Source organism: Tursiops truncatus, chromosome 14 (assembly GCF_011762595.2).
Source record: "Tursiops truncatus isolate mTurTru1 chromosome 14, mTurTru1.mat.Y, whole genome shotgun sequence".
Taxonomy (NCBI): Eukaryota; Metazoa; Chordata; class Mammalia; order Artiodactyla; family Delphinidae; genus Tursiops; species Tursiops truncatus.
Window position 1 is genome coordinate 15,036,869 of NC_047047.1, and position 23,185 is coordinate 15,060,053.

The following is a 23,185-nucleotide window of genomic DNA, read 5'->3' on the forward strand; positions in this document are numbered from 1 at the left end:
GAGCTTATTTTTGTGTATGGTGTTAGGGAGTGATCTAACTTCATACTTTTACATGTAGCTGTCCAGTTTTCCCAGCACCACTTATTGAATAGGCTGTCCTTTCTCCACGGTACATTTCTGCCTCCTTTGTCAAAGATAAGGTGACCATATGTGCGTGAGTTTATCGCTGGGCTTTCTATCCTGTTCCATTGATCTATCTTTCTGTTTTTGTGCCAGTACCATACCGTTTTGATAACTGTAGCTTTGTAGTATAGTCTGAAGTCTGGGAGCCTGATTCCTCCAGTTCCTTCTTTCGTTCTCAAGATTGCTTTGGCTATTCGGGGTCTTTTGTGTTTCCATACAAATTGCAAAATTTTTTGTTCTAGCTCTGTGAAAAATGCCAGTGGTAGTTTGATAGGGATTGCATTGAATCTATAGATTGCTTTCGGTAGTAGAGTCATTTTCACAATGTTGATTCTTCCAATCCAAGAACATGGTATATCTCTCCATCTATTTGTATCGTCTTTAATTTCTTTCATCAGTGTCTTATAATTTTCTGCATACAGGTTTTTGTCTCCTTAGGTAGGTTTATTCCTAGATATTTTATTCTTTTTGTTGTAATGGTAAATGGGAGTGTTTTCTTGATTTCACTTTCAGATTTTTCATCATTAGTATATAGGAATGCCAGAGATTTCTGTGCATTAATTTTGTATCCTGCCACTTTACCAAATTCATTGATTAGCTCTAGTAGTTTTCTGGTAGCATCTTTAGGGTTCTCTATGTATAGGATCATGTCATCTGCAAACAGTGACAGCTTTACTTCTTCTTTTCCGATTTGGATTCCTTTTATTTCCTTTTTTCTCTGATTGCTGTGGCTAAAACTTCCAAAACTATGTTGAATAAGAGTGGTGAGAGTGGGCAACCTTGTCTTGTTCCTGATCTTAGTGGAAATGCTTTCAGTTTTTCACCATTGAGGATGATGTTTGCTGTGGGCTTGTCATATATGGCCGTTATTATGTTGAGGAAAGTTCCCTCTATGCCTACTTTCTGCAGGGTTTTTATCATAAATGGGTGTTGAATTTTGTCAAAAGCTTTCTCTGCATCTATTGAGATGATCATATGGTTTTTCTCCTTCAGTTTGTTAATATGGTTTATCACATTGATAGATTTGCGTATATTGAAGAATCCTTGCATTCCTGGAATAAACCCCACTTGATCATGGTGTATGATCCTTTTAATGTGCTGTTGGATTCTGTTTGCTAGTATTTTGTTGAGGATTTTTGCATCTATGTTCATCAGTGATATTGGCCTGTAGTTTTCTTTCTTTGTGACATCCTTGTCTGGTTTTGGTATCAAGGTGATGGTGGCCTCGTAGAAGGAGTTTGGGAGTGTTCCTCCCTCTGCTATATTTTGGAAGAGTTTGAGAAGGATAGGTGTTAGCTCTTCTCTAAATGTTTGATAGAATTCGCCTGTGAAGCCATCTGGTCCTGGGCTTTTCTTTGTTGGAAGATTTTTAATCACAGTTTCAATTTCAGTGCTTGTATTGGTCTGTTCATATTTTCTATTTCTTCCTGATTCAGTCTTGGCAGGTTGTGCATTTCTAAGAATTTGTCCATTTCTTCCAGATTGTCCATTTTATTGGCATAGAGTTGCTTGTAGTAATCTCTCATGATCTCTTTTATTTCTGCAGTGTCAGTTGTTACCTCTCCTTTTTCATTTCTAATTCTATTGATTTGAGTCTTCTCCCTTTTTTTTCTTAATGAGTCTGGCTAGTGGTTTATCTATTTTGTTTATCTTCTCAAAGAACCAGCTTTTAGTTTTATTGATCTTTGCTATTGTTTCCTTCATTTCTTTTTCATTTATTTCTGATCTGATTTTTATGATTTCTTTCCTTCTGCTAGCTTTGGGGTTTTTTTGTTCTTCTTTCTCTAATTGCTTGAGGTGCAAGGTTAGGTTGTTTATTCGAGATGTTTCCTGCTTCTTAAGGTGGGCTTGTATTGCTATAAACTTCCCCCTTAGAACTGCTTTTGCTGCATCCCACAGGTTTTGGGTCGTTGTGTCTCCATTGTCATTTGTTTCTAGGTATTTTTTGATTTCCTCTTTGATTTCTTCAGTGATCTCTTCATTATTAAGTAGTGTATTGTTTAGCCTCCATGTGTTTGTATTTTTTACAGATCTTTTCCTGTAATTGATATCTAGTCTCACGGCGTTGTGGTCAGAAAAGATACTTGATACAATTTCAATTTTCTTAAATTTACCAAGGCTTGATTTGTGACCCAAGATATGATCTATCCTGGAGAATGTTCCATGAGCACTTGAGAAAAATGTGTATTCTGTTGTTTTTGGATGGAATGTCCTATAAATATCAATTAACTCCATCTTGTTTAATGTATCATTTAAAGCTTGTGTTTCCTTATTTATTTTCATTTTGGATGATCTGTCCATTGGTGAAAGTGGGGTGTTAAAGTCCCCTACTATGAATGTGTTACTGTCGATTTCCCCTTTTATGGTTGTCAGTATTTGCCTTATGTATTGAGGTGCTCCTATGTTGGGTGCATAAATATTTACAATTGTTATATCTTCCTGTTGGATCGATCCCTTGATCATTATGTAGTGTCCTTCTTTGTCTCTTCTAATAGTCTTTGTTTTAAAGTCTATTTTGTCTGATATGAGAATTGCTACTCCAGCTTTCTTTTGATGTCCATTTGCATGAAATACCTTTTTCCATCCCCTTACTTTCAGTCTGTATGTGTCTCTAGGTCTGAAGTGGGTCTCTTGTAGACAGCAAATATATGGGTCTTGTTTTTGTATCCATTCAGCCAATCTGTGTCTTTTGGTGGGAGCATTTAGTCCATTTACATTTAAGGTAATTATCGATATGTGTGTTCCCATTCCCATTTTCTTAATTGTTTTGGGTTCGTTATTGTAAGTCCTTTCCTTCTTTTGTGTTTCTTGCCTAGAGAAGTTCCTTTAGCAGTTGTTGTAGAGCTGGTTTGGTGGTGCTGAACTCTCTCAGCTTTTGCTTGTCTGTAAAGGTTTTAATTTCTCCATCAAATCTGAATGAGATCCTTGCTGGGTAGAGTAATCTTGGTTGCAGGTTTTTCTCCTTCAACACTTTCAATATGTCCTGCCACTCCCTTCTGGCTTGCAGAGTTTCTGCTGAAAGATCAGCTGTTAACCTTATGGGGATTCCCTTGTGTGTTATTTGTTGTTTTTCCCTTGCTGCTTTTAATATGTTTTCTTTGTATTTAATTTTTGACAATTTGATTAATATGTGTCTTGGCGTATTTCTCCTTGGATTTATCCTGTATGGGACTCTCTGTGCTTCCTGGACTTGATTAACGATTTCTTTTCCCATATTAGGGAAGTTTTCAACTATAATCTCTTCAAATATTTTCTCAGTCCCTTTCTTTTTCTCTTCTTCTTCTGGAACCCCTATAATTCGAATGTTGGTGCGTTTAATGTTGTCCCAGAGGTCTCTGAGACTGTCCTCAGTTCTTTTCATTCTTTTTTCTTTATTCTGCTCTGCAGTAGTTATTTCCACTATTTTATCTTCCAGGTCACTTATCCGTTCTTCTGCCTCAGTTATTCTGCTATTGATCCCATCTAGAGTACTTTTAATTTCATTTATTGTGTTGTTCATCGTTGCTTGCTTCATCTTTAGTTCTTCTAGGTCCTTGTTAACTGATTCTTGCAATTTGTCCATTCTATTGTCCATTCTATCTCCAAGATTTCGGATCAACCTTACTATCATTATTCTGAATTCTTTTTCAGGTAGACTGCCTATTTCCTCTTCATTTGTTAGGTCTGGTGGGTTTTTATCTTGCTCCTTCATCTGCTGTGTGTTTTTCTGTCTTTTCATTTTGCTTATCTTACTGTGTTTGGGGTCTCCTTTTTTGCAGGCTGAAGGTTCGTAGTTCCTGTTGTTTTTTGTGCCTGTCCCCAGTGGCTAAGGTTGGTTCAGTGGGTTGTGTAGGCTTCCTGGTGGAGGGTACTAGTGCCTGTGTTCTGGTGTATGAGGCTCTATCTTGTCTTTCTGGTGGGCAGGTCCACGTCTGGTGGTGTGTTTTGGGGTGTCTGTAGACTTACTATGATTTTGGGCAGCCTCTCTGCTAATGGGTGGGGTTGTGTTCCTGTCTTGCTAGTTGTTTGGCATAGGATGTCCAGCACTGTAGCTTGCTGGTCGTTGAGTGAAGCTGGGTGCTGGCGTTGATATGGAGATCTCTCGGAGATTTTTGCTGTTTGATATTATGTGCAGCTGGGAGGCCTCTTGTGGACCAGTGTCCTGAAGTTGGCTCTCCCACCTCAGAGGCACAGCACTGAGTCCTGGCTGCAGCACCAAGAGCCTTTCATCCACAGGGCTCCTTAATTTGGGATGATTCGTTGTCTATTCAGGTATTCCACAGATGCAGGGTATATCAAGTTGATTGTGGAGCTTTAATCCGCTGCTTCTGAGGCTGCTGGGAGAGATTTCCCTTTCTCTTCTTTGTTCTGACAGTTCCCAGGGGCTCAGCTTTGGATTTGGCCCTGCCTGTGCGTGTAGGTCGCCGGAGGGCGTCTGTTCTTTGCTCAGACAGGACGAGGTTAAAGGAGCCGCTGATTTGGAGGCTCTGGCTCACCCAGGCCGGGGGGTAGGGAGGGTCACGGAGTGCGGGGCGGGCCTGCAGCGGCAGAGGCCGGCGTGACGCTGCAGCCTGAGGCGCGCCGTGCGCTCTCCCGGGGAGCCGTCCCTGGATCCCGGGACCCTGGCAGTGGCGGGCTGCACAGGCTCCCCGGAAGGGCGTGTGGCTAGTGACCTGTGTTCGCACACAGGCCTCCTGGCGGCGGCAGCAGCGGCCTTAGCGTCCCATGTCCGTCTCTGGGCTCCGCACTCTTAGCCGCGGCTCTCGCCTGTCCCTGGAGCTCTCTCAAGCAGCGTTCTTAATCCCCTCTCCTCGTGCACCAGGAAACAAAGAGGGACGTAAAAGTCTCTTGCCTCTTCGGCAGGTCCAGACCCCTCCCCGGACTCTCTCCCGGCCAGCCGCGGCGCACCAACGCCCTGCAGGCTGTGTTCACGCCGCTAACCTCAGTCCTCTCCCGGCGCTCCGACAAAAGCCGGAGCCTCAGCTCCCAGTCCCGCCCGCCCCGGCGGGCGAGCAGACAAGCCTCTCGGCTGGTGAGTGCCGGTCGGCCCGATCCTCTGCGCTGGAATCTGTCCGCTTTGCCCTCCGCACCCCTGTTGCTGTGCTCTCCTCCGCGGCTCCCAAGCTCCCCCACTCCGCCTCCCGAAGTCTCCACCCGCGAAGGGGCTTCCTGGTGTGTGGACACTTTTCCTCCTTCACAGCTCTCTCCCGCTGGTGCAGGACCCGTCCCTATCCTTTTGTCTCTGTTTAGTTTTTTCTTTTGCCCTAACCAGGTACGTGGGGGGTTCCTTGCCTTTTGGGAGGTCTGAGGTCTTCTGCCAGCGTTCAGTAGGTGTTCTGTAGGAGTTGTTCCACGCGTAGATGTATTTCTGGTGTATCTGTGGAGAGGAAGGTGATCTCCGCGTCTTACTCTTCTGCCATCTTCCCGGAAGTCCCTGCCTCTTGATATTATTTATTAAGTGGGATGTATTTTTAAACAGATGGTTGAGAGCTGGGTTCTGGAGCTTGGGGCTCACCAGTCCTTTTCTCCTGGGGAGGTGCAGGGTCTTTGGTACTGAACAGGTGGTAAGTGCCTTGTAGAACAACAGAAATAAACATGGCCCAGGAATGAGGGGACACAGATGCAAATCAGGCAGTGCTTGCAGGTGTACTGACATGCTGTCACCTGAGGGAATGGGAGGTCACAGAAACTTTCAATGCAGAAGGGTGTCCCAAGGGGGCAGAAAGGAGGCCGTGCTTACTCTGCTCTTTTCTGACAGCAAAGTGAACTTGTTAATGGGAAGAATGAAGACATCCGATGTCTCCTGGTGATGTCCTTTCCTGACCCCAAGACATCATTAAAATCATGGTATTGAATTTCTTTTACAATGTTTCTGACTTAACCAATAATAAAGTGCTTCGTGGTTAATGTTTCAGGCCAAAGAACAGACCGGAGCAACAGCGTCTGTCATTTATGTCCCTCCTCCTTTTGCTGCTGCTGCCATTAATGAAGCTATCGAGGCGGAAGTGTCCTTGGTCGTGTGCATCACTGAAGGTATCCCACAGCAGGACATGGTGCGGGTCAAGCACAAACTGCTGCGCCAGGAAAAGACCAGGCTGATTGGTCCAAACTGCCCTGGAGTCATCAATGTGAGTGCACAAAACAAAAATAAGCCCTCTGAAGGCTAACTAGCTTTGAATCAGTCCAAGTATATTTGTGTGTATGACCTAGGAAGTTACAATTTTTTTTTCACTTTTCTGAAACCATGAATTACTTTCCTTCAGCCTGGAGAATGCAAAATTGGCATCATGCCTGGCCATATTCACAAGAAAGGAAGAATTGGTGAGTATATATTTCTTATAGATTAAAACCAAAATTCCTTGCCCTGAGCTCAAAACTCACAAAGAGAATTTGACTCTGCAAATCAAATTCATTTTTAATTAATTCAACTTTAAGAGAATTTACCAGGGAAGTTTTATAGTGAATTGATTCTATGTCCTGAATTGATGCTTGAGAAACACTAATTCTCTAGAATCAGTGAAGATGTTTTTGGGGTTTTTTTAAAGATTCTTTTCCTGCTCAGCACACTATGGATTCTTCCATGTGTTTGCGTGTATCAATAGTTTATTTTATCGGTAAGTAATATTTTATTGAATACTACAATTTGTCCATTCTCCCACTGACAAATGTTTCTGTTGTTTTCAGGTTTGATTCATTATGAATAAGGTTAAGGTGAACTTTTGTGTACAGGTCTTTCTGTGGGTATTTCTCTTGGGTTAAATGCCTACGAATGGAATTGCTAAGTCATAGAGTCAAAGCATGTTCAACTTTTTAAGAAGTTGCCAAATAGTTCTGTAAAGTGACTGTGCGTTCTTTACCCTCACCCTCGGTGTATGAATGTTCCAGTCATTCCACATCTTCACAGACATTTAGTACTGTTGGTCTGTAATTTTAGCCATTCTACCAGGAGTAAAATGATGTCTCATTATGGTTTTGAGTTTCCCCCATGACTAATGATGTCATGTCCTTATTGGCCATTTATAAATCTTCTGTTGTGAAATATCTGTTCAAGTGTTTTACACATTATTTTTTATTGGGTAGTCTTTTTTATATAATTTTTATATAATTGTTGATTATAGGGGGTTCTGTAAATATTCCGGCTCTTAAGTTCTTTGTCAGATACACATGCTGTGAATATTTTTATTGTTAGTCTTTCTGTGTCCTGTCAGAATTACTTTGCCTCAGTGAATATTATGGGCTTTCTCAAAATGTTTTGCGAAAATTGTACTGCTACTTGTTTAGTTCCTCAAGGAAATAACCAAATTAACGTTTCAGAATTAGCCCATTATGGCGGTTTTTAGACTCTTCACACCTAACTCTCACTAAGCTATACTGTTTCTCTACCGTAATAGAGTTTACAGTACTTTATGTATAAACCGTGACTGTAAATACTAAGTAAGAATAGTTAAACATAGTCAGTAAATGTCAGTTGTGTAGTTTACAGGACTGGGTTAATGGTCATGATTTTTCTTTATTACTAATGGCTCTTAGAGCTGTCAGCCGTGCTGCCAGTCGAGAACTTACCAAGTTCTCTTACGAGGGAGGATGCAGGGAGTTCCATAGGCCATCTGATTTCTAGTCGGGGCCTGATCCACATAGCCACTGATGCTTTTGCACATATTTGAATACTCTTTACACTCTGCAGTCTGCTTGGAATGGCTACTACTGTAGACTTAGGTGAGCATGGAATAAGGTGTGTCCTGTACTGAGTTGCCTTTCTGATCACTACCCTGCTTTCTAAGGTGCCCATGAACCTCAAAAACAAGTAAGAAAAGTTCAGGGAAGTCCTTTAGACCTTGGTTCTCCAGATGGCCATAGCACATTGATGAGGAAGTCCTCTGGGAGACTGCCTTTAATTCAGAGGATTTAGAAAAAAATTCACCTAAAAGAAAATGTATGACACTACAAGATTTTCAAGGAGGTGAAGGAGAAAAGATGATTTTTTGTACTAACTATTCCTATTTTGATACTAGTACTAATGTTCTCAAAAGCCTCATTGACTTCCAGTCCTTAAGCTAAGAGTTTAGGGAAAGGAAGGATTTTTCAGTCCCTTGGGTATTTCTGAATGGGACGTAATGTAATATGACAGCAGTACAGTAGTATAGTGGCTTTCTCGTTTGTGTTAATGATAGCTAATGAAACTGTATAACAGCTAATTGAATGTTATTGAAGGGAGATTGAATTCCAAATTGATATTTAACTATACAATATTTTTTTCACTTATGTTAGACGTTTTTTTACTCTCAACCACATGTGACATGCTTGACTTCTACATCCTTTTTAAAAAATTTATTTTAATTAAACTTTTTATATTCAGATAATTGTAAATTCACATGTAATTGTAAGAAATAATACAGACAGATTTCTGTGTACCCTTTATCCAGTGTCCCCCAATGGTAACATCTTGCAAAACTATAATGCAATGTCACATCTAGTATATTGACATGGATACAGACATAAAGAATTTTTCCATCACTCCAGGGATCCCTCATCTTGCCCTTTTATAGATACACCCACTTCCCTCCTACTCCCACTCCCTTCTTAATCCTTGGAAACTAATAATTCTCCATTTCTAAAATTTTAAATTTCAGGAGTGCTGTATAAATAATATCATGTAGTATGTAGCGTTTTGGGATTGGCTGTTTACACTCGGTACAATTCTCTGCAGATTCACCAGATTGTTGTGTCAGTAGTTCATTCATTTTTATTACTGAGTAGTATTCCAGGGTACGAATATGCCATAGTGTGTTTAATGATTCATCTGTTGAAAGATATTGGGATTGTTTCCAGTTTGGGGCTGTTACAAGTAAGGCTGCTATAAACATTTGTGTACTCGTTTTTATATAATCCAAGTCTTCGTTTCTTTGGGATGAATGCCCAGGAGGGCAGTTGCTAGGTTGGATGATAGTTGCATGTTTTTAAAGAAATTGCCAAATTGTTATCCATTTTACATTTCCGTCACCAACGTATGTGTGATCCGGTTTTTCTTCATCCTTGCCAGCATTGGTAGTATCACAGTTTTTTATGTTAGCCATTCTGATAAGTGTACACTGATATCTCATTGTAATAGTTTTAATTTACATTCCCCTGATGGCTAATGATATTGAACGTCTTTTCAGGTGCTTGTCTGTCATCTGTATATGTTCTTCAGTGAAGTGTTTCTTCCTGTTTTTTTGCCCATGGTCTAATTGGGTTGTTTGCTTTTTTACTGTTGAGTTTTGAGAGTTCTTTATATATTCTAGATACTAGCACGTTGTTGGATATGTGGCTTACAAATATTTTCTCCCGCTCTGTATTCATGCTCTTAACAGGATCTTTTAGAGAGCAAGAGTTTTTCATTTTGATGAAGTCTAACTTACTAATTTTTTTCTCCTGTGAAGTATGCTTTGGACCTCAAGTCTAATAAGTCTTTGCCTAGCCTTAAATACCTTTCTTGTTCCTGAAAGTTTTGTAGTTTTACATTTAAATCCCATGATCCAATTTCAGTTAATTTTTTTAGGTGTGAGACGTAGATCAAAGTTCTTTTTCATCTACTTGTGTTCAGTTGCTTCAGCACCATTTATTGGAAAGATCATCTTTCTTCCATTGAGTTGCTTTTGCATTTTTGTCAGAAAAACAGTTGGCATATTTGTGTTGGTCTATTTCTGGATTTCACCAGTACCACACAATCTTGATACTATAGCTAAGAGATAAGTCTTGAAATTTTAGGTAGATCGCTTCCTTGCACTTTATTCTTTTTTAAATTATTTTAGTTCTTCTAGTTCCTTTACTTCATATAATTTTTAAGATGATCTTGTCTCTATCTACAGAAACTCTTGCTGGGATTTTGATGGGAATTGTGTTAAATCTTTATGTCAATCTGGGGGGAATAGACATGTTGACTATTCCAATCCATGAATGCAGTATATTTTCATTTATTTAGATTGTCTTTGATTTCTTTCACAAGCATTTTGTAGTTTTTAGCATATAAGTCCTGTATATGTTTTGTTAGATTTACACCTAAGTATTTCTTTTTTTAAGAAAGCAATTTTAAATTTTATTGTATTTTAATTTTGGTGTCCATGTGCTCATGGCTAATGTATAGAAATACAATTGATTTTTGTTTATCTTGTATCTTGCAACGTTGCTGTAATCTAATGGGGTTTCTTGGTAGATTCCTTAGCATTTTCTTTGTAGACAAACATGTTATCTACAAATAGGGACAGTTTTATTTCTTCCTTTTAGGACACTCAAGAGAAAGTCTTTCTATCTATCCATGTTTTGCTTATTGCTGCGTTCTTCCTTCTTGGTATCATTTACCTTCTTTCTAGAGAATTTCCATTAGCCTTTCTTTTATGATGGAACTGTTGGGGACAGATTATTTATTTTTCCCTCATCTGAGGATGTCTTTATTTCCCCTTCATCCTTAAAGGATAATTTCACTGGGTATAGGATTTAGGGTTGACAGTTCTTTTAGCACTTAAAAAATGTTGTTCCACTTCTTGCTTCCATGGGTTCTGATGAGAAAGCTGATGTCATTTGAGTTGTTTTTCCTGTTTAGGTAAGGTGTTACTTTTCTCTTGCTGCTTTCAAGATTTTTTTTTTTTGTCTTTGTGTTTTCTGAAGTTTATTTATTAGGAGTTTTGGTGGGAATTTCTTTGGATTTATCCTCTTTGTGGTTTGTTCACCATTGTGTCACTGCTTGAGTCTTGAGGTCCCTAGTGACTCTGTCTTCTCTCCATCTTTCAGAGATTTCTTTTTTTTTGTTTTTTTTTTTTTTGTGGTACGCGGGCCTCTCACCATTGTGGCCTATCCCTTTGCGGAGCACAGGCTCCAGACGTGCAGGCTCAGCAGCCATGGCTCACGGGCCCAGCCACTCTGCGGCACGTGGGATCTTCCCGGACCGAGGCACAAACCCGCGTCCCCTGCATCGGCAGGCAGACTCTCAACCACTGCTCCACCAGGGAAGCCCCTCAGAGATTTCTTATATTTGTTTTATATATGATGTCCAGGGTTTTTACTTGTACTTAGCAGGAAAAATACAGGAAAATACCCCTGTTTTTGGAAGCAGAAGTATCCTTATGATAGATTTTTTTTTTTTTGCGGTACATGGGCCTCTCACTGTTGTGGCCTCTCCCGTTGCAGAGCACAGGCTCCGGATGCGCAGGCCCAGCGGCCATGGCTCACGGGCCCAGCCACTCCGCGGCATGTGGGATCTTCCCGGACCGGGGCACGAACCCGTGTCCCGTGCATTGGCAGGCGGACTCTCAACAACTGCGCCACCAGGGAAGCCCTATGATAGATATTTTTAAGTGATAGTCTCTTTTACTATATATGTATTTTAAGGATGGCAGGAGTAATTTACCCTAAAAACATTGCTTTCATTACCTTAAATGTATGCAGTTTGCATTTATATAAATTATGTATCATTTATATAATTAGATGAAAGCCCCTTAAAAGAATTACAAAATCCTTGTGCTACTGTTCACGATTATACTGATCCATTAAAAGACTAGAATAAATAGAACAGTTGTACTGCCCAGTAATCTAGGGTGTTGCCTGAACAAGAACATAATTCTATCATAAAAATCAATTAATCAATCATAATTCTATTCATAAGAATCAGGAGTGGAAAGGAGACTAGGTAATTCACACAAAGATATACAATTTAGTTACTGATTGTACTTTACTTAAAAGCTAAATGCATCAAATGCATATGTACGTAGGCATGACCTACCTAACCTTCTCAGTTATGAAAGGTCCCACAGAGGAGGGACTGTGTTAAGAAGAGAGAATGTAGATAGAAAGAAAGCTCTAAGAATAGGGAAAAACTGACGGATGAGACAGATGGGGGTTGGTGTTAGTGGTTGTCATTTGTCGTGAAATAGGATCCAGTTAGTGAATGGTCTTAAAACTCTTGGAATTAGATTTTGTTTGAGAGGGTGGTTGTTCTCCATTGATTTTCAGTATTGACCCATTTGGTACGTATTTACTGAGCTCCTTCTGTGCCTGAACTGTGCTTGATACTGGGAACGCAGGTGTAGGGAAAACAGTCTTGTTTACTGACCCCCTGGAGGTTCCAGTCCAGCAAGAAAGACAGTCACTGCAGAATCTCCAACAGCATTGGCAGTCTCTTACCGAACCAGCGTAGGAGAACAGGGCTCTGTCTTGAGGAATCTGTGTGGTCAGGAGACAGCAAGCCTAACTATGAATTTATTTTCCTAAATCAGGGTTATTAGCCAAAGATTAATACTTGAAACTTATGCCTTCTTTTTTTTTCTTTATGGACCTTTTTATAGGTTTATTGTTCCATTTTACTGCATGTCTGCAGTCGTTTTACGTGGAAGACTTTAGGTCTCTCTTAACTGCTTTTATGGTCATAAAACAACCCTAACTAATAACACACTTTCTTCTCTATATAACTTTTAAAATCTCCCTGCTATAATTTAGGCCTTTTCTTCTTATTTCATGACCTGATGTTATCGTTTATTTGGTTGACAAATTGTGAAATGGGTTTTATAGATACCTGTGTTTGTAATTTATTTTACTGTATGATAGTCGTATGAACACAACCTAATATTATTGAATTCTCTTTCTTTAAGGTATCGTGTCCAGATCTGGCACCCTGACTTATGAAGCAGTTCATCAAACAACACAAGTTGGGTTGGGGCAGTCTTTGTGCATTGGTGAGGGATTTTTTTGCTAAACTCATTTTATTGGAGTTCAGTATCTTCCCTGAATAAGTATAATGATAATTATTGATTTGATTATTTGTGAGAGATTTTGATGCCATTTTATTAAAAAGATGTTGTGATCTTGAATTTCATTTGCTTATACGTGAAGCTGACTGTTATATTTTCAAGATTCATGGTCTGGGATTTGACTTCCGAGCTTCAGAACAAACATCCTGGGACGTGTGTCTCCTGGAGAGCCTTGGGCCTTGAAAACAGCTGTTACTTAGCTTGCTGGGAAGAAATGGTCCTTCAAAAATAGGACTTTCATTACTGTAATTCGCATTTTGTTATATTACCAGCTGTCACTCAGTGCTTCACAGTCACTGAATTCTTTGCCAATCATTATCTCACTCTTAAGGCAACCCCCCGAGGCACCGCTGAGCTGGCGTGTCGTCCTGTGGCAGCGTTATTGGTGGAGGAGGGTTGAGCTCCCTGGAACCTCTCTCTTTGCCACATCATACTGCCTCCCACTTACAAATATAAAAAAATTTTTACATTTTGAAATAATCTTGGTATTTGTTGCCAAAAGCCAGGCAGAGTTCTCATTTTATAAATATTCCTTCAAACTTTTAGAATATCTTTTAGAGGCTTATCAAAGGCAGCATTTTATGATAAAAAATTATAAAATATAACCCGGTAGTATTTTTATTAAGACTCAAATTCGTGGGCTTCCCTGGTGGCGCAGTGATTCAGAGTCCGCCTGCCGATGCAGGGGACACGGGTTCGTGCCCCGGTCCGGGAGGGTCCCACATGCCACGGAACGGCTGGGCCCGTGAGCCATGGCCGCTGAGCCTGCGCGTCCGGAGCCTGTGCTCCGCAACGGGAGAGGCCACAGCAGTGAGAGGCCCGCGTACCGCAAAAAAAAAAAAAAGACTCAAATTCGTAAAATCACTATGAAACATTAATTTAGCTTTTCTATGCGCAGAAGCACAATCTATGATACAAGATAGCGTGATGGAAAATAAGAAAAGATTTTGAAATAGAGTTGGCAATTCTGTCTTCTGTAGCCTCTGTTTTTAATTTGTGAACGAAGAGTAATAATTGCCATGTCACAGAGAGTTTGGAGGGATGAGGAAATGGCGGGCCGACGTGTGCTAAGGCACAGGACATGACACGTGGCTGGCACTCAGTGGATGCCGCTTCTCTTCCTCAGTTTCATTCTTGAGTGGTGTGTTGAAGAGTAGGGAGCCAGTCCTGCGTATTTATCTATTATAAAATACATGTTTATAACTTAAAGATTTAAGAGTGTCAGCCAGTCTGTAGGGAATATTGCCTTGAGTCCTATCCAAGTACTTGTGCTAAAAAGCCAAGTGCCTATAGTGGAGCCCCTGTGTGTGGTCTCTTGTCATCTCTCACTTTGGGTCAGAGGTAAGAGGGATCAAGACACCCCCCCTCCCCTCACTGGGACTTGTGTCTTAACTTGCAAGTGGTTCCTCTGCAATGTCCCTCATGAAATAGTTACTTTGTGCAAAGAAATGGGTTAAATGTTTAATCAGAGAAGATATTCTCACCAATACACATTTTCTTAAAATGTTCATTTTTTTTTTTTACTGTAGAAGAAATACAAATGTCCAATATTTATTTCCAATGTGGTATTAAGTCTCCAATAGGGTAATAGTTTGCGGTTCATGTGAAAATAACAAATCACAACGAACTACCACAGTGAAGGTAATGTTAACACGCAGACACACACAGACAGACACACACGCCAGATTAGCTAATCCAGATTGTTTTTAATTTCAGAATTTATCGTCTATTATATACAAGGTACTGATAATGAACTACTCACCAGAAGCCAACAAAGTTAAAAGTTATAACATAGAAAACAGTAATTCATGTCCCTGAAAAAGCTAATGTGTTTTCAGAAGTAAAGTTCTCCTAATTAGGGAAACTATATAGAATGCTCATTTTTAAAGAACTATCTAGGAATAATTTTGTGGGAGGGAGGAGTCTTGATAAGGAGTTAAACAAAAAGAGGGCTGTTTTTGTGACTAACAGGAACCCACCACCACCGTTTAGCATTCATGTGATATTATAAGCAGAAATAAATGTAGCATTTTGTGATTTTTAAATGTTAAATGCAAGAGTGATGACACATTTAAAAATATTGGTAAGAAAGGGGTAGGCAAAATAAGAAACCAGGTAAAACAGCATTTCCTGACCTGAATTTTATGATTCATCCAGTTTTCAGCTGGTGATATTCTTTGACTTTTCCAGGTATTGGAGGTGATCCTTTCAATGGAACAGATTTTACTGACTGCCTTGAAATCTTTCTGAACGATCCAGCCACAGAAGGTATCATATTGATTGGCGAAATTGGTGGTAATGCAGAAGAAAATGCTGCAGAATTTTTGAGGCAGCATAATTCAGTAAGTTTGGGTTTGGAAAAAAATATATATAGCTCTTTGCCCTTGAATAATATCACCGGTTTGTTTTAGAAGTTATTTTGTTTTTTTTCAAAGATAAATTTTTTAAGCAAACGTGAAAGATAAAGTTAAACCTTGTTGAGCTGCACCTGGAGTACTGGCCACTCAGGGAACTTGGGACCCTTTCTGGGTGGATTCTCCTCCCCGTTTCCCCTGGGGCCTGTTCTCTGCTTCTCGAATGAATCCTCCCCCCAGGCATCTCCTCACACTTCATGGTAGGTCAGTTGGCCTCCTGCTGAAGGGAGAACTTCCAGGCCATCAGCCTGAAAGCTGTCATTTGACCTGCGTATTTCCATTTTCACCTGTCATTGGTGTCCTTTCTCCTCATCTCAGGGGATGTGTGTTCTTTCTCTGTCAAGGCTGACCTTCTAAAGAACCTGTCCTTTATACCCTTTTCCAGGAGCTTGCCTCCCTCTAGCTTCAGTCTATCCTTGTAGAGTAGCACTTCGCTTCAAAGGTCAAGTAGAAAAGCTTTATTAACTATGTCCTATGAAGGCTTTCCTTGTTGCCTCTCCCTTCGAATGAAAAAGAATAGTGTGGCGTTGTATCATAATTTCACTTAACTTAAGGGAATTAAGCTCTGTGCCTGGGGTGAAGGAGGGTGGTGGGAAGAGAAAGAGAGAGGGCACAGTAACGACGGAAGCAGCCTGGTGCCTGCCAGCCCCCAGTCAGTGAACGTGTGCTCTGGACCACTGCGGCAAAGACCTGGGGAGAGCATTCACATGGTTTCCAGGATGTCCCTGACACTGACGAATGAGTGAAGATGCATCTTCAGGAGGCCACGCAGGAGGGCGGGAGATAACTTGTGTCTACGCTTGTAAAAGAGATTGAGAGTGAATGCATCAAAATTAAATGCCGCTGAAAAATAATGAGTAACGGAGAGTTAAAGGAACCGATAATATCACCTGCAGGGTAGTGTATACAGAGTGATGCATATGTAATTGAAGGAATTTTCAAGGGCTATTTTGAGTCTACTTGATTTTCTTCTGTGGTAATTTTAAAAGTTCCCGTTACTCTCTGGATCTCTTACTTTTTCTTTTTTCCTTTTTATTCACTCCCTGATCCTCAGCTGTTTGGCTTCTGTCTGCCACTTAGAAACTGTGTGACCTTGGGCATGTTCCTTAACTTCACTGTGCCTCAGTTTCCTCATTGGCAAAATAGGGATACAGTAGTGTCTTGCTCCCAGCATCCTTGTAGGACTCTATGTTATGGCTCAGTAACATAGAGGAGAGCTGCCCTGGGCACGTGGTAAGCACTCTTAGTAAGCAGCTGTTCGCTGCTGCTGTCGGATCTGCTGTCCACCCTGGCGTTGCTCTCGCGCTAGTCACCAGGGCCTCCATTCATCCTCCTGGCTGTTCTCATCTTTATTCTTCCCCAGATAGTGCCTGTTCCCTAAGTGCGAATGGTCGTTGCGTATAATCAGCATCACACTTCATGCAGTTCCCAAGGCAGAAACCTCAGAACCATCGTGTTTTTTTTTTTTTAATAAATTTATTTATTTTATTTTATTTTTGGCTGGTTGGGTCTTCGTTGCTGCACGCGGGCTTTTCTCTGGTTGTGGCGAGCGGGGGCTACTCTTCGTTGCGGTGCGCAGGCTTCTCATTGCGGTGGCTTCTCTTGTTGGGAGCACGGGCTCTAGAGCGCAGGCTAAATAGTTGCGGCACACGGGCTCAGTAGTTGTGGCTCGCGGGCTCTAGAGTGCAGGCTCGGTAGTTGTGGTGCACGGGCTTAGTTGCTCCGCGGCATGTGGGATCTTCCTGGACCAGGGCTCGAACCCGTGTCCCCTGCATTGGCAGGCGGATTCTTAACCACTGCGCCACCAGGGAAACCCCAGAACCGTCTTTTATTTCTCCCTCAGCTCTTGCTTCCACTCAGTTACCGAGATCTGTCTCTGAGATCTTAGCAGTTTGTGGAGATTGAGAGCATTGTCATCTGTAATTAGTCCCTCTGCTCTGGTGCAGGCTCTCATCTTATCTCACCTGGACCACTTCGGTAATTTTTTTCCTGATATCTCTGCTCCACTTTCCCTCCACCTCCCCACCCCCCACCCCCACCCCCCCCGCCAGCCTGCTTATTGCCATCCATGTAGGACAAAGGGCAGACTTAGCATGGTATTCCAGCCCCTCACACACCACCCTGACCCTCCTTTTCAGATCCGTGTCCCATCTGATGTGCCGGTGGTTTTCATCCTCACTTGCCTTTGCTTGTTCCTTCTGCAAGGCGTGCTTAGTTAACACCTGACTGTCACTCTAGACTGTATTATGGAGAGCAAGGAGCTGGTGTACTTGGTGCCCAGCGCAGTCCTCTGGCATGTTAGGAACCAGTAAATGGCAAATAGTGAAAGAATAAAGTAAATTGTTAGATTGGAGTAAAATGTTATTAGAGTCTCTTGAGCTCAGAAAGGTTGTGAAGTTTAAAATTTAGGTAAAAACTGACTTCTTTTTACAAAAAAAAGTTTAGGTTATATGACATTACAGTCATCCCTTGGTATCTGCATGGGTTTGGTTCCAGTACCCCTGCAGAAATCCATGCATGCTCAAGTGCCTTATATAAAATGGCATAGTGTTTGCATATAACCTACGTACATCCTCCCATATACTTTGTCTCTAGATTACTTATAACACCTAATAGAGTGTAAATGCTTTGTTAATAGTTGCTAGCGTGGTAGGTTTAAGTTTTACTTTTTGGAACTTTCTGGAATCTTTTTCCCACATACATTTTCTATTCTCTGATGCAGACCCTGTGGGTATGGAGGGCCAACTGTACACCGTAATTTAAAAATGTATATAGAATACATGAATACCTTGAGTAGCTTAGAATTTAGTGGGAAAAACTAAGCTTTACATTTTGTTTCATTTGGCACATGTATTCCTATTCCTGGTTGGTCTCATGGAACTAAGTTTTATTGAGGGCCTACTGTGTATGATATTCTAGCTTGAACATTTCAGGTGACATATTCAGCACTTAGCACAGTAACTGACGCAGAGCGAACACTCAGTAATGTCGCCTCCTGCTACAACTACTATTATTATCATCACGATGACAGTAATTATTTGCAGGAGTGGTGTTGTTTAATCTTGACCCTCGGATTAGATGGTTTTGTCCTTTTATGAGTAAGGAAACTGGCAGCTTGCCGATGGCAGGCACACAGCAAACCAGCCAGGGCTGAGGTTCCTACCCAGGTCTGCCTGACTTCTGCTTTACGCTGTGAGGGGTCAGGAGTCAGGTCGCTGGGCTCAAGGACAAGAGTCCACAGTCCGGGGCATCTGCTTGGACTCTAGTCATGCCATCCTAACTTGTCTTCCTGTTTTTAGGCTTCCACGCTTCTCATTTCTGTATCCTGTTCTCAGACTACATTTTTTTTTTTTTTTTCCTGGTACGTGGGCCTCTCACTGTTGTGGCCTCTCCCGTTGCGGAGCACAGGCTCCGGACGCGCAGGCTCAGCGGCCATGGCTCACAGGCCCAGCCGCTCCGCGGCATGTGGGATCTTCCCGGACCGGGGCACGAACCCATGTCCCCTGCATTGGCAGGTGGACTCTCAACCACTGCGCCACCAGGGAAGCCCCAGACTACGCTTTTTCATAGTCTTTTCAATTCTAGTTTACGCTCCTTAAAAAATCTCAAGTGACTCTTCTTCGTCAATAGGACAGAGTGTACATTTCTTTGACATTCTAGATTCATCCTAATCTTGTTTCTTTCTAGTGTAATATTCCCACCATTTGAGGATAGGGACAGAGGGATCCAGTGGAAACTGGCGCCACTCGAATACCAGGTGCTCACATCCTTTGCAGAGCCTACAAGTGAATAAGTAAATGACTTACAGAGTCTTTTCATCTCAGTTCTCTACTATGGTAGATGCTGGGCATACAGAAATAAGTGAAAACGTAGTCCCGGCGTTCAGAGATCCATGGTTTAGGAGGGGAGCACGTGGGGAATAAGCTACAGCCAGTGTGCTGTGGGTAACGGCAGAAATGTGTCAGAGGCACAGCAGAGTCTCTGAACAGGAGATGAGCAGCTAACCAGCACTTGTGGAGAGAGCGGGAGTGGGGGGGAGTTGGAGAGCTTAGGGGTGAAGAAGGGGCTTGAGCCAGGCCTTAAAAATTAAGTCAGAATTTGCCAGGTATCCAAGGAGGATGGAGAACTTTCTCAGCAGAGAGGGGCCCAGAGGCAGAGCCGTCTGGCATTCCTGGAGGGTAAAGAGCAGGGAGGAACGGTGGGGGCAGGACTGGAGTAAAGAGCGTCAGACACGCGGAGCCTGGCGTGCTGCTGCCTTCACGCGAGTCAGCTTAGCCCAAGCGAACTGTGCCAGTGACCTGGCGCTGCCATGCACTTGCACTTTAAAAAAAGCCAGTTTCCTTTAAGAATGTCCTTAATGAAGCAGTAAGAATTATTAATTTTATTAAGTCTCGACCCTGGAGTCAGTATTCTGTGATGAAGTGGGAAGTAAAGCACTTTGCCAGTTGAGTTGTGAGCTGAACTAGCTGCTTTTTTCATGCAACACGTTTTATTTGAAAGAATGTCTGGCAGGCAGACTGGTTGTTCAGACCTTGGTATTTATTTGGCGGATCTTTTCTCAAAAATGAACAAAGCAATCCTGCTGTGTCAAGGAAAACAGCTCCTCGTATTCGTTGACAGTGATAAAGTTTGAACTTGCAAATGTATATTTTTGGAAAACTTGTTTCTGCCACCATGAACTTCACCCTACTAAAGACTTTTCTAAGGAGATTGGCGGTGATACTGAAGAGTGATTTGATGATGTTGAATGAGGAAGTGTATTAGCACTTGGAAGAGCTACATAACTCAGTGAATCTGTATTTTCCTTCTGACCAATGGATGTTACAAAATCATTGTAGGCAAAAGATCCAGAATGATGAATGAATTTTGAGGTAACAAAGGACTGTGGTTTCAGGTTACCATTTGAAGAGGTTTGTGTAGTGCCAAGGAATATCCTGTTATCTGACAGATATTAAAATATTTCTCCCTTTTCCAAGTACATATGTGTGTGAGGCCAGATTTTCTCTTGTACTTCAGCCAAACTAACATATTTGCAGTAGATTTAATGCAAAAGCATTAAGACAGAGTTATGTTGAACTAAAACAACCTGATCTGTGTCTTATTCGTTATCACAAATCACATAACTTATGTATTTTCAAGTGTGCTTTTTTGTTTTTCAAACGAAAGAGTGACATATGTATTTGTAAAACAGCTTGTGGGGGTGAATTTGAAGTCTAATATCTTAACAGGTAACAGTTTTGCTTCAGGATTGTTTTTTTGAGTTTGTAGGAAGAGTCAAGTCATCTCAAAGGAGAATGCAGTGGTTTCAGTCATAGCTCAATATTTGTGTTGTTTTCTTTTTTTATTTTATTTATTTATTATTTTCTGTACACGGGCCTCTCACTGCTGTGGCCTCTCCCGTTGCGGAGCACAGTCTCCGGACGCGCAGGCTCAGCGGCCATGGCTCATGGGCCCAGCCGCTCCACGGCATGTGGGATCTTCCCGGACCGGGGCACAAACCCGCGTCCCCTGCATCGGCAGGCGGACTCTCAACCACTGCGCCACCGGGGAAGCCCGTGTTGTTTTCTTATTGAAGATGAGTGAAGGGCCCCAGCCATTTGCCATTTTCTGGCAGAGTCATGAGTCGGAGGTCCAGTTTCGATCAACTTCTTCATCAGAGTGTCTAAAATCCCATTTTCCAGGGTCCCAAGGCCAAGCCTGTGGTGTCCTTCATTGCTGGTTTAACTGCTCCTCCCGGCAGAAGAATGGGTCACGCGGGGGCAATTATTGCTGGAGGAAAAGGTGGAGCTAAAGAGAAGATCGCAGCCCTGCAGAGTGCGGGAGTTGTGGTCAGCATGTCCCCTGCACAGCTGGGAACCACCATATACAAGGTGAGCTGGAACAGTGGCCTGAGTGCTCGGAAGTTACTGGCCTTAAAGTGGGAGGCCACACAGGGTGCCTGGAAACCATGGTGTTTTCTTCTGGGTCTCTCCTGTTTCTTTCTTTCCGGTGTGCAGCTTAACAGTCTCTAGCAACTCCACCTTTTGGTCCTAATGTTCTAATCGGGCATGACAAGGAATAGTGTTCTGATTCAAAAACTTTATTCTTCAAACATCTAGATTTGCTCTTTTGTGGGTAGTAAGGTATGATATACAAAAAAGTGTTTCAGAGTCCGTAAGTGTCCTGAATTCCATTTTGGGGGTTGTGCAGAGAATTGCCTTGTGTTTTGTTTTTTTCCATCGAGGGCCTTTGGGATGTAGCTATGCTAACTCCATAGGTTTTTTTCCCAAGGAGAGAGGTTAAAGACCGACTAAGAAGAAATGAAAACTGGGAGTCAGGATGGAGGGAGATCTAAAGAGGCTGGGGGTTTTCAGATTTTAGTTGGTGTCTTCCATAATCTCTTTGCAGTGATTTTTGGCCTATCTCTTTGAGTGATCATTTAAGGCTCTCTCTCTCTCTCTCTCTCTCTCTTTACTTTTTTGATGATTATGGACTTTACAAAAAAACCCCACAAAAAACAAAACTTTTTGCACATGCTGAAAACAGGCCCCGATTGTCTTCCCAGGAGGGAACAATGTTTTGGCATAATCTTCTTTGGCATTGTCTTAGGGATAATAAAATTAACTCCTTGTTTTATTGACTCCCTGCATGATCGTGTCTTGTGGAATGTGACACAGTGTGCCATAGTGTTTAAAAGAAATCTGGGTGGTTAGGGAGTGTGTGAAGAATTTTGTTTAAAAGAGGGGAAGGAAGAGAAAAAGCAAATAAATGTTTGAATTCACATCAGAGACATGTGTTACCATTTTACTCCAGTAGGTGGCAGCAGGCACCTACACATTTTGCTGCATTCTAATGGTTACAATCTAGAGAAATGTGGTTTTCAGTATTGTTTCCTTTTCATATATTTCTGAGGTTCTTGACGTTTGGTTTAAATCTGAACTGAATCTGTGTTCAGTTTTATTCTCTGAAAAACTAAACAAATCCATTGTTTTATTAAAAGGGCTGGTGTGTGTCACGTGTAGCGTTAAAGGTTTGGATAAGCACAGTCAGGTCTGTCAGCTCCTAATGATAACACTGCCATAGAAAACAAGAGTAATTCAAAGCCTCGCAGCCCCCGCGTTTAGGAGACAAAGTTGAAGCTCCGCATCTAGCTTAGTGAAATTCAGACTGACACGCGCTCATTTGAAAACTGTCATTTTGTGTTCAGTAACCTCATCCTGGTATTTTACTTCTATAATTTTTGGTTGCTCATTGGATCCTAAAAACAAGACGTTTTAAGAATCATTTTGACCGTGAATGTAATTTGGATTTTTAATCTTTAATCCCTTCTCTCTTCTCCCTCTCTCCTGTTCCTGAAGGAGTTTGAAAAGAGGAAGATGCTATGAAAGAAAAACAAACGAAATGTTCCCTAAACCTATGGACGAATCACTGTAGCAATGTGAGCCGGCGGCCGTTTGCTTCTGTCATCCACTGACTGTCCACCCGTGCTCCTGTTGCTGGTCTTGCAGCACAACGGGAAGCCAAAGCGAGGTTTAGAGTGTCCTACGCTGAGACGTTTTAACCTCACTGAATAACAGAGACAGCCAATAAATCTACCACTTGATTTGAAAATGGTTTTGGAGGCTTTTTATTATTCCACCGTGGGGCTGGGGGGGAGTGGGAGAAATGGAGGGTGTGTGTGTGTGTTTGTGCACAAGTGTGTGTGTGTGCACGAGCGTGTGTGCACATGCGTGTGCATATATGTGTGTTTCAGTGGGCTCTGTAGGGGACATTGTAACTAAAACTTTTGAGAGAATGGGTGTAAACATTTCAGTTGGGCTTTTATCAGAGTGATTTTACATCTCTTTGAGTTACATTTTTCTCATGTATACATAGAATCGTCCCCATCTTGTAGGATAGTTTTGAAGATTC

At 41.8% G+C, this 23,185-nt stretch overlaps 1 protein-coding gene across 1 annotated transcript in view; it reads left to right on the top strand.

Moving 5' to 3' along the window:
- SUCLG1 (succinate-CoA ligase GDP/ADP-forming subunit alpha) overlaps positions 1-22,885 on the top strand; it is a 42,551-nt gene extending 19,666 nt beyond the window's left edge. Inside the window, exons 4-9 of the mRNA XM_019942162.3 lie at positions 6,018-6,230; positions 6,366-6,423; positions 12,723-12,806; positions 15,072-15,223; positions 20,977-21,165; positions 22,633-22,885. Of these exons, the coding sequence (XP_019797721.2) occupies positions 6,018-6,230; positions 6,366-6,423; positions 12,723-12,806; positions 15,072-15,223; positions 20,977-21,165; positions 22,633-22,659 (723 nt within the window). The 3' untranslated portion in view covers positions 22,660-22,885. The remainder of the gene's footprint in view (positions 1-6,017; positions 6,231-6,365; positions 6,424-12,722; positions 12,807-15,071; positions 15,224-20,976; positions 21,166-22,632) is intronic.
- The last annotated feature ends 300 nt before the right edge of the window (positions 22,886-23,185 follow it).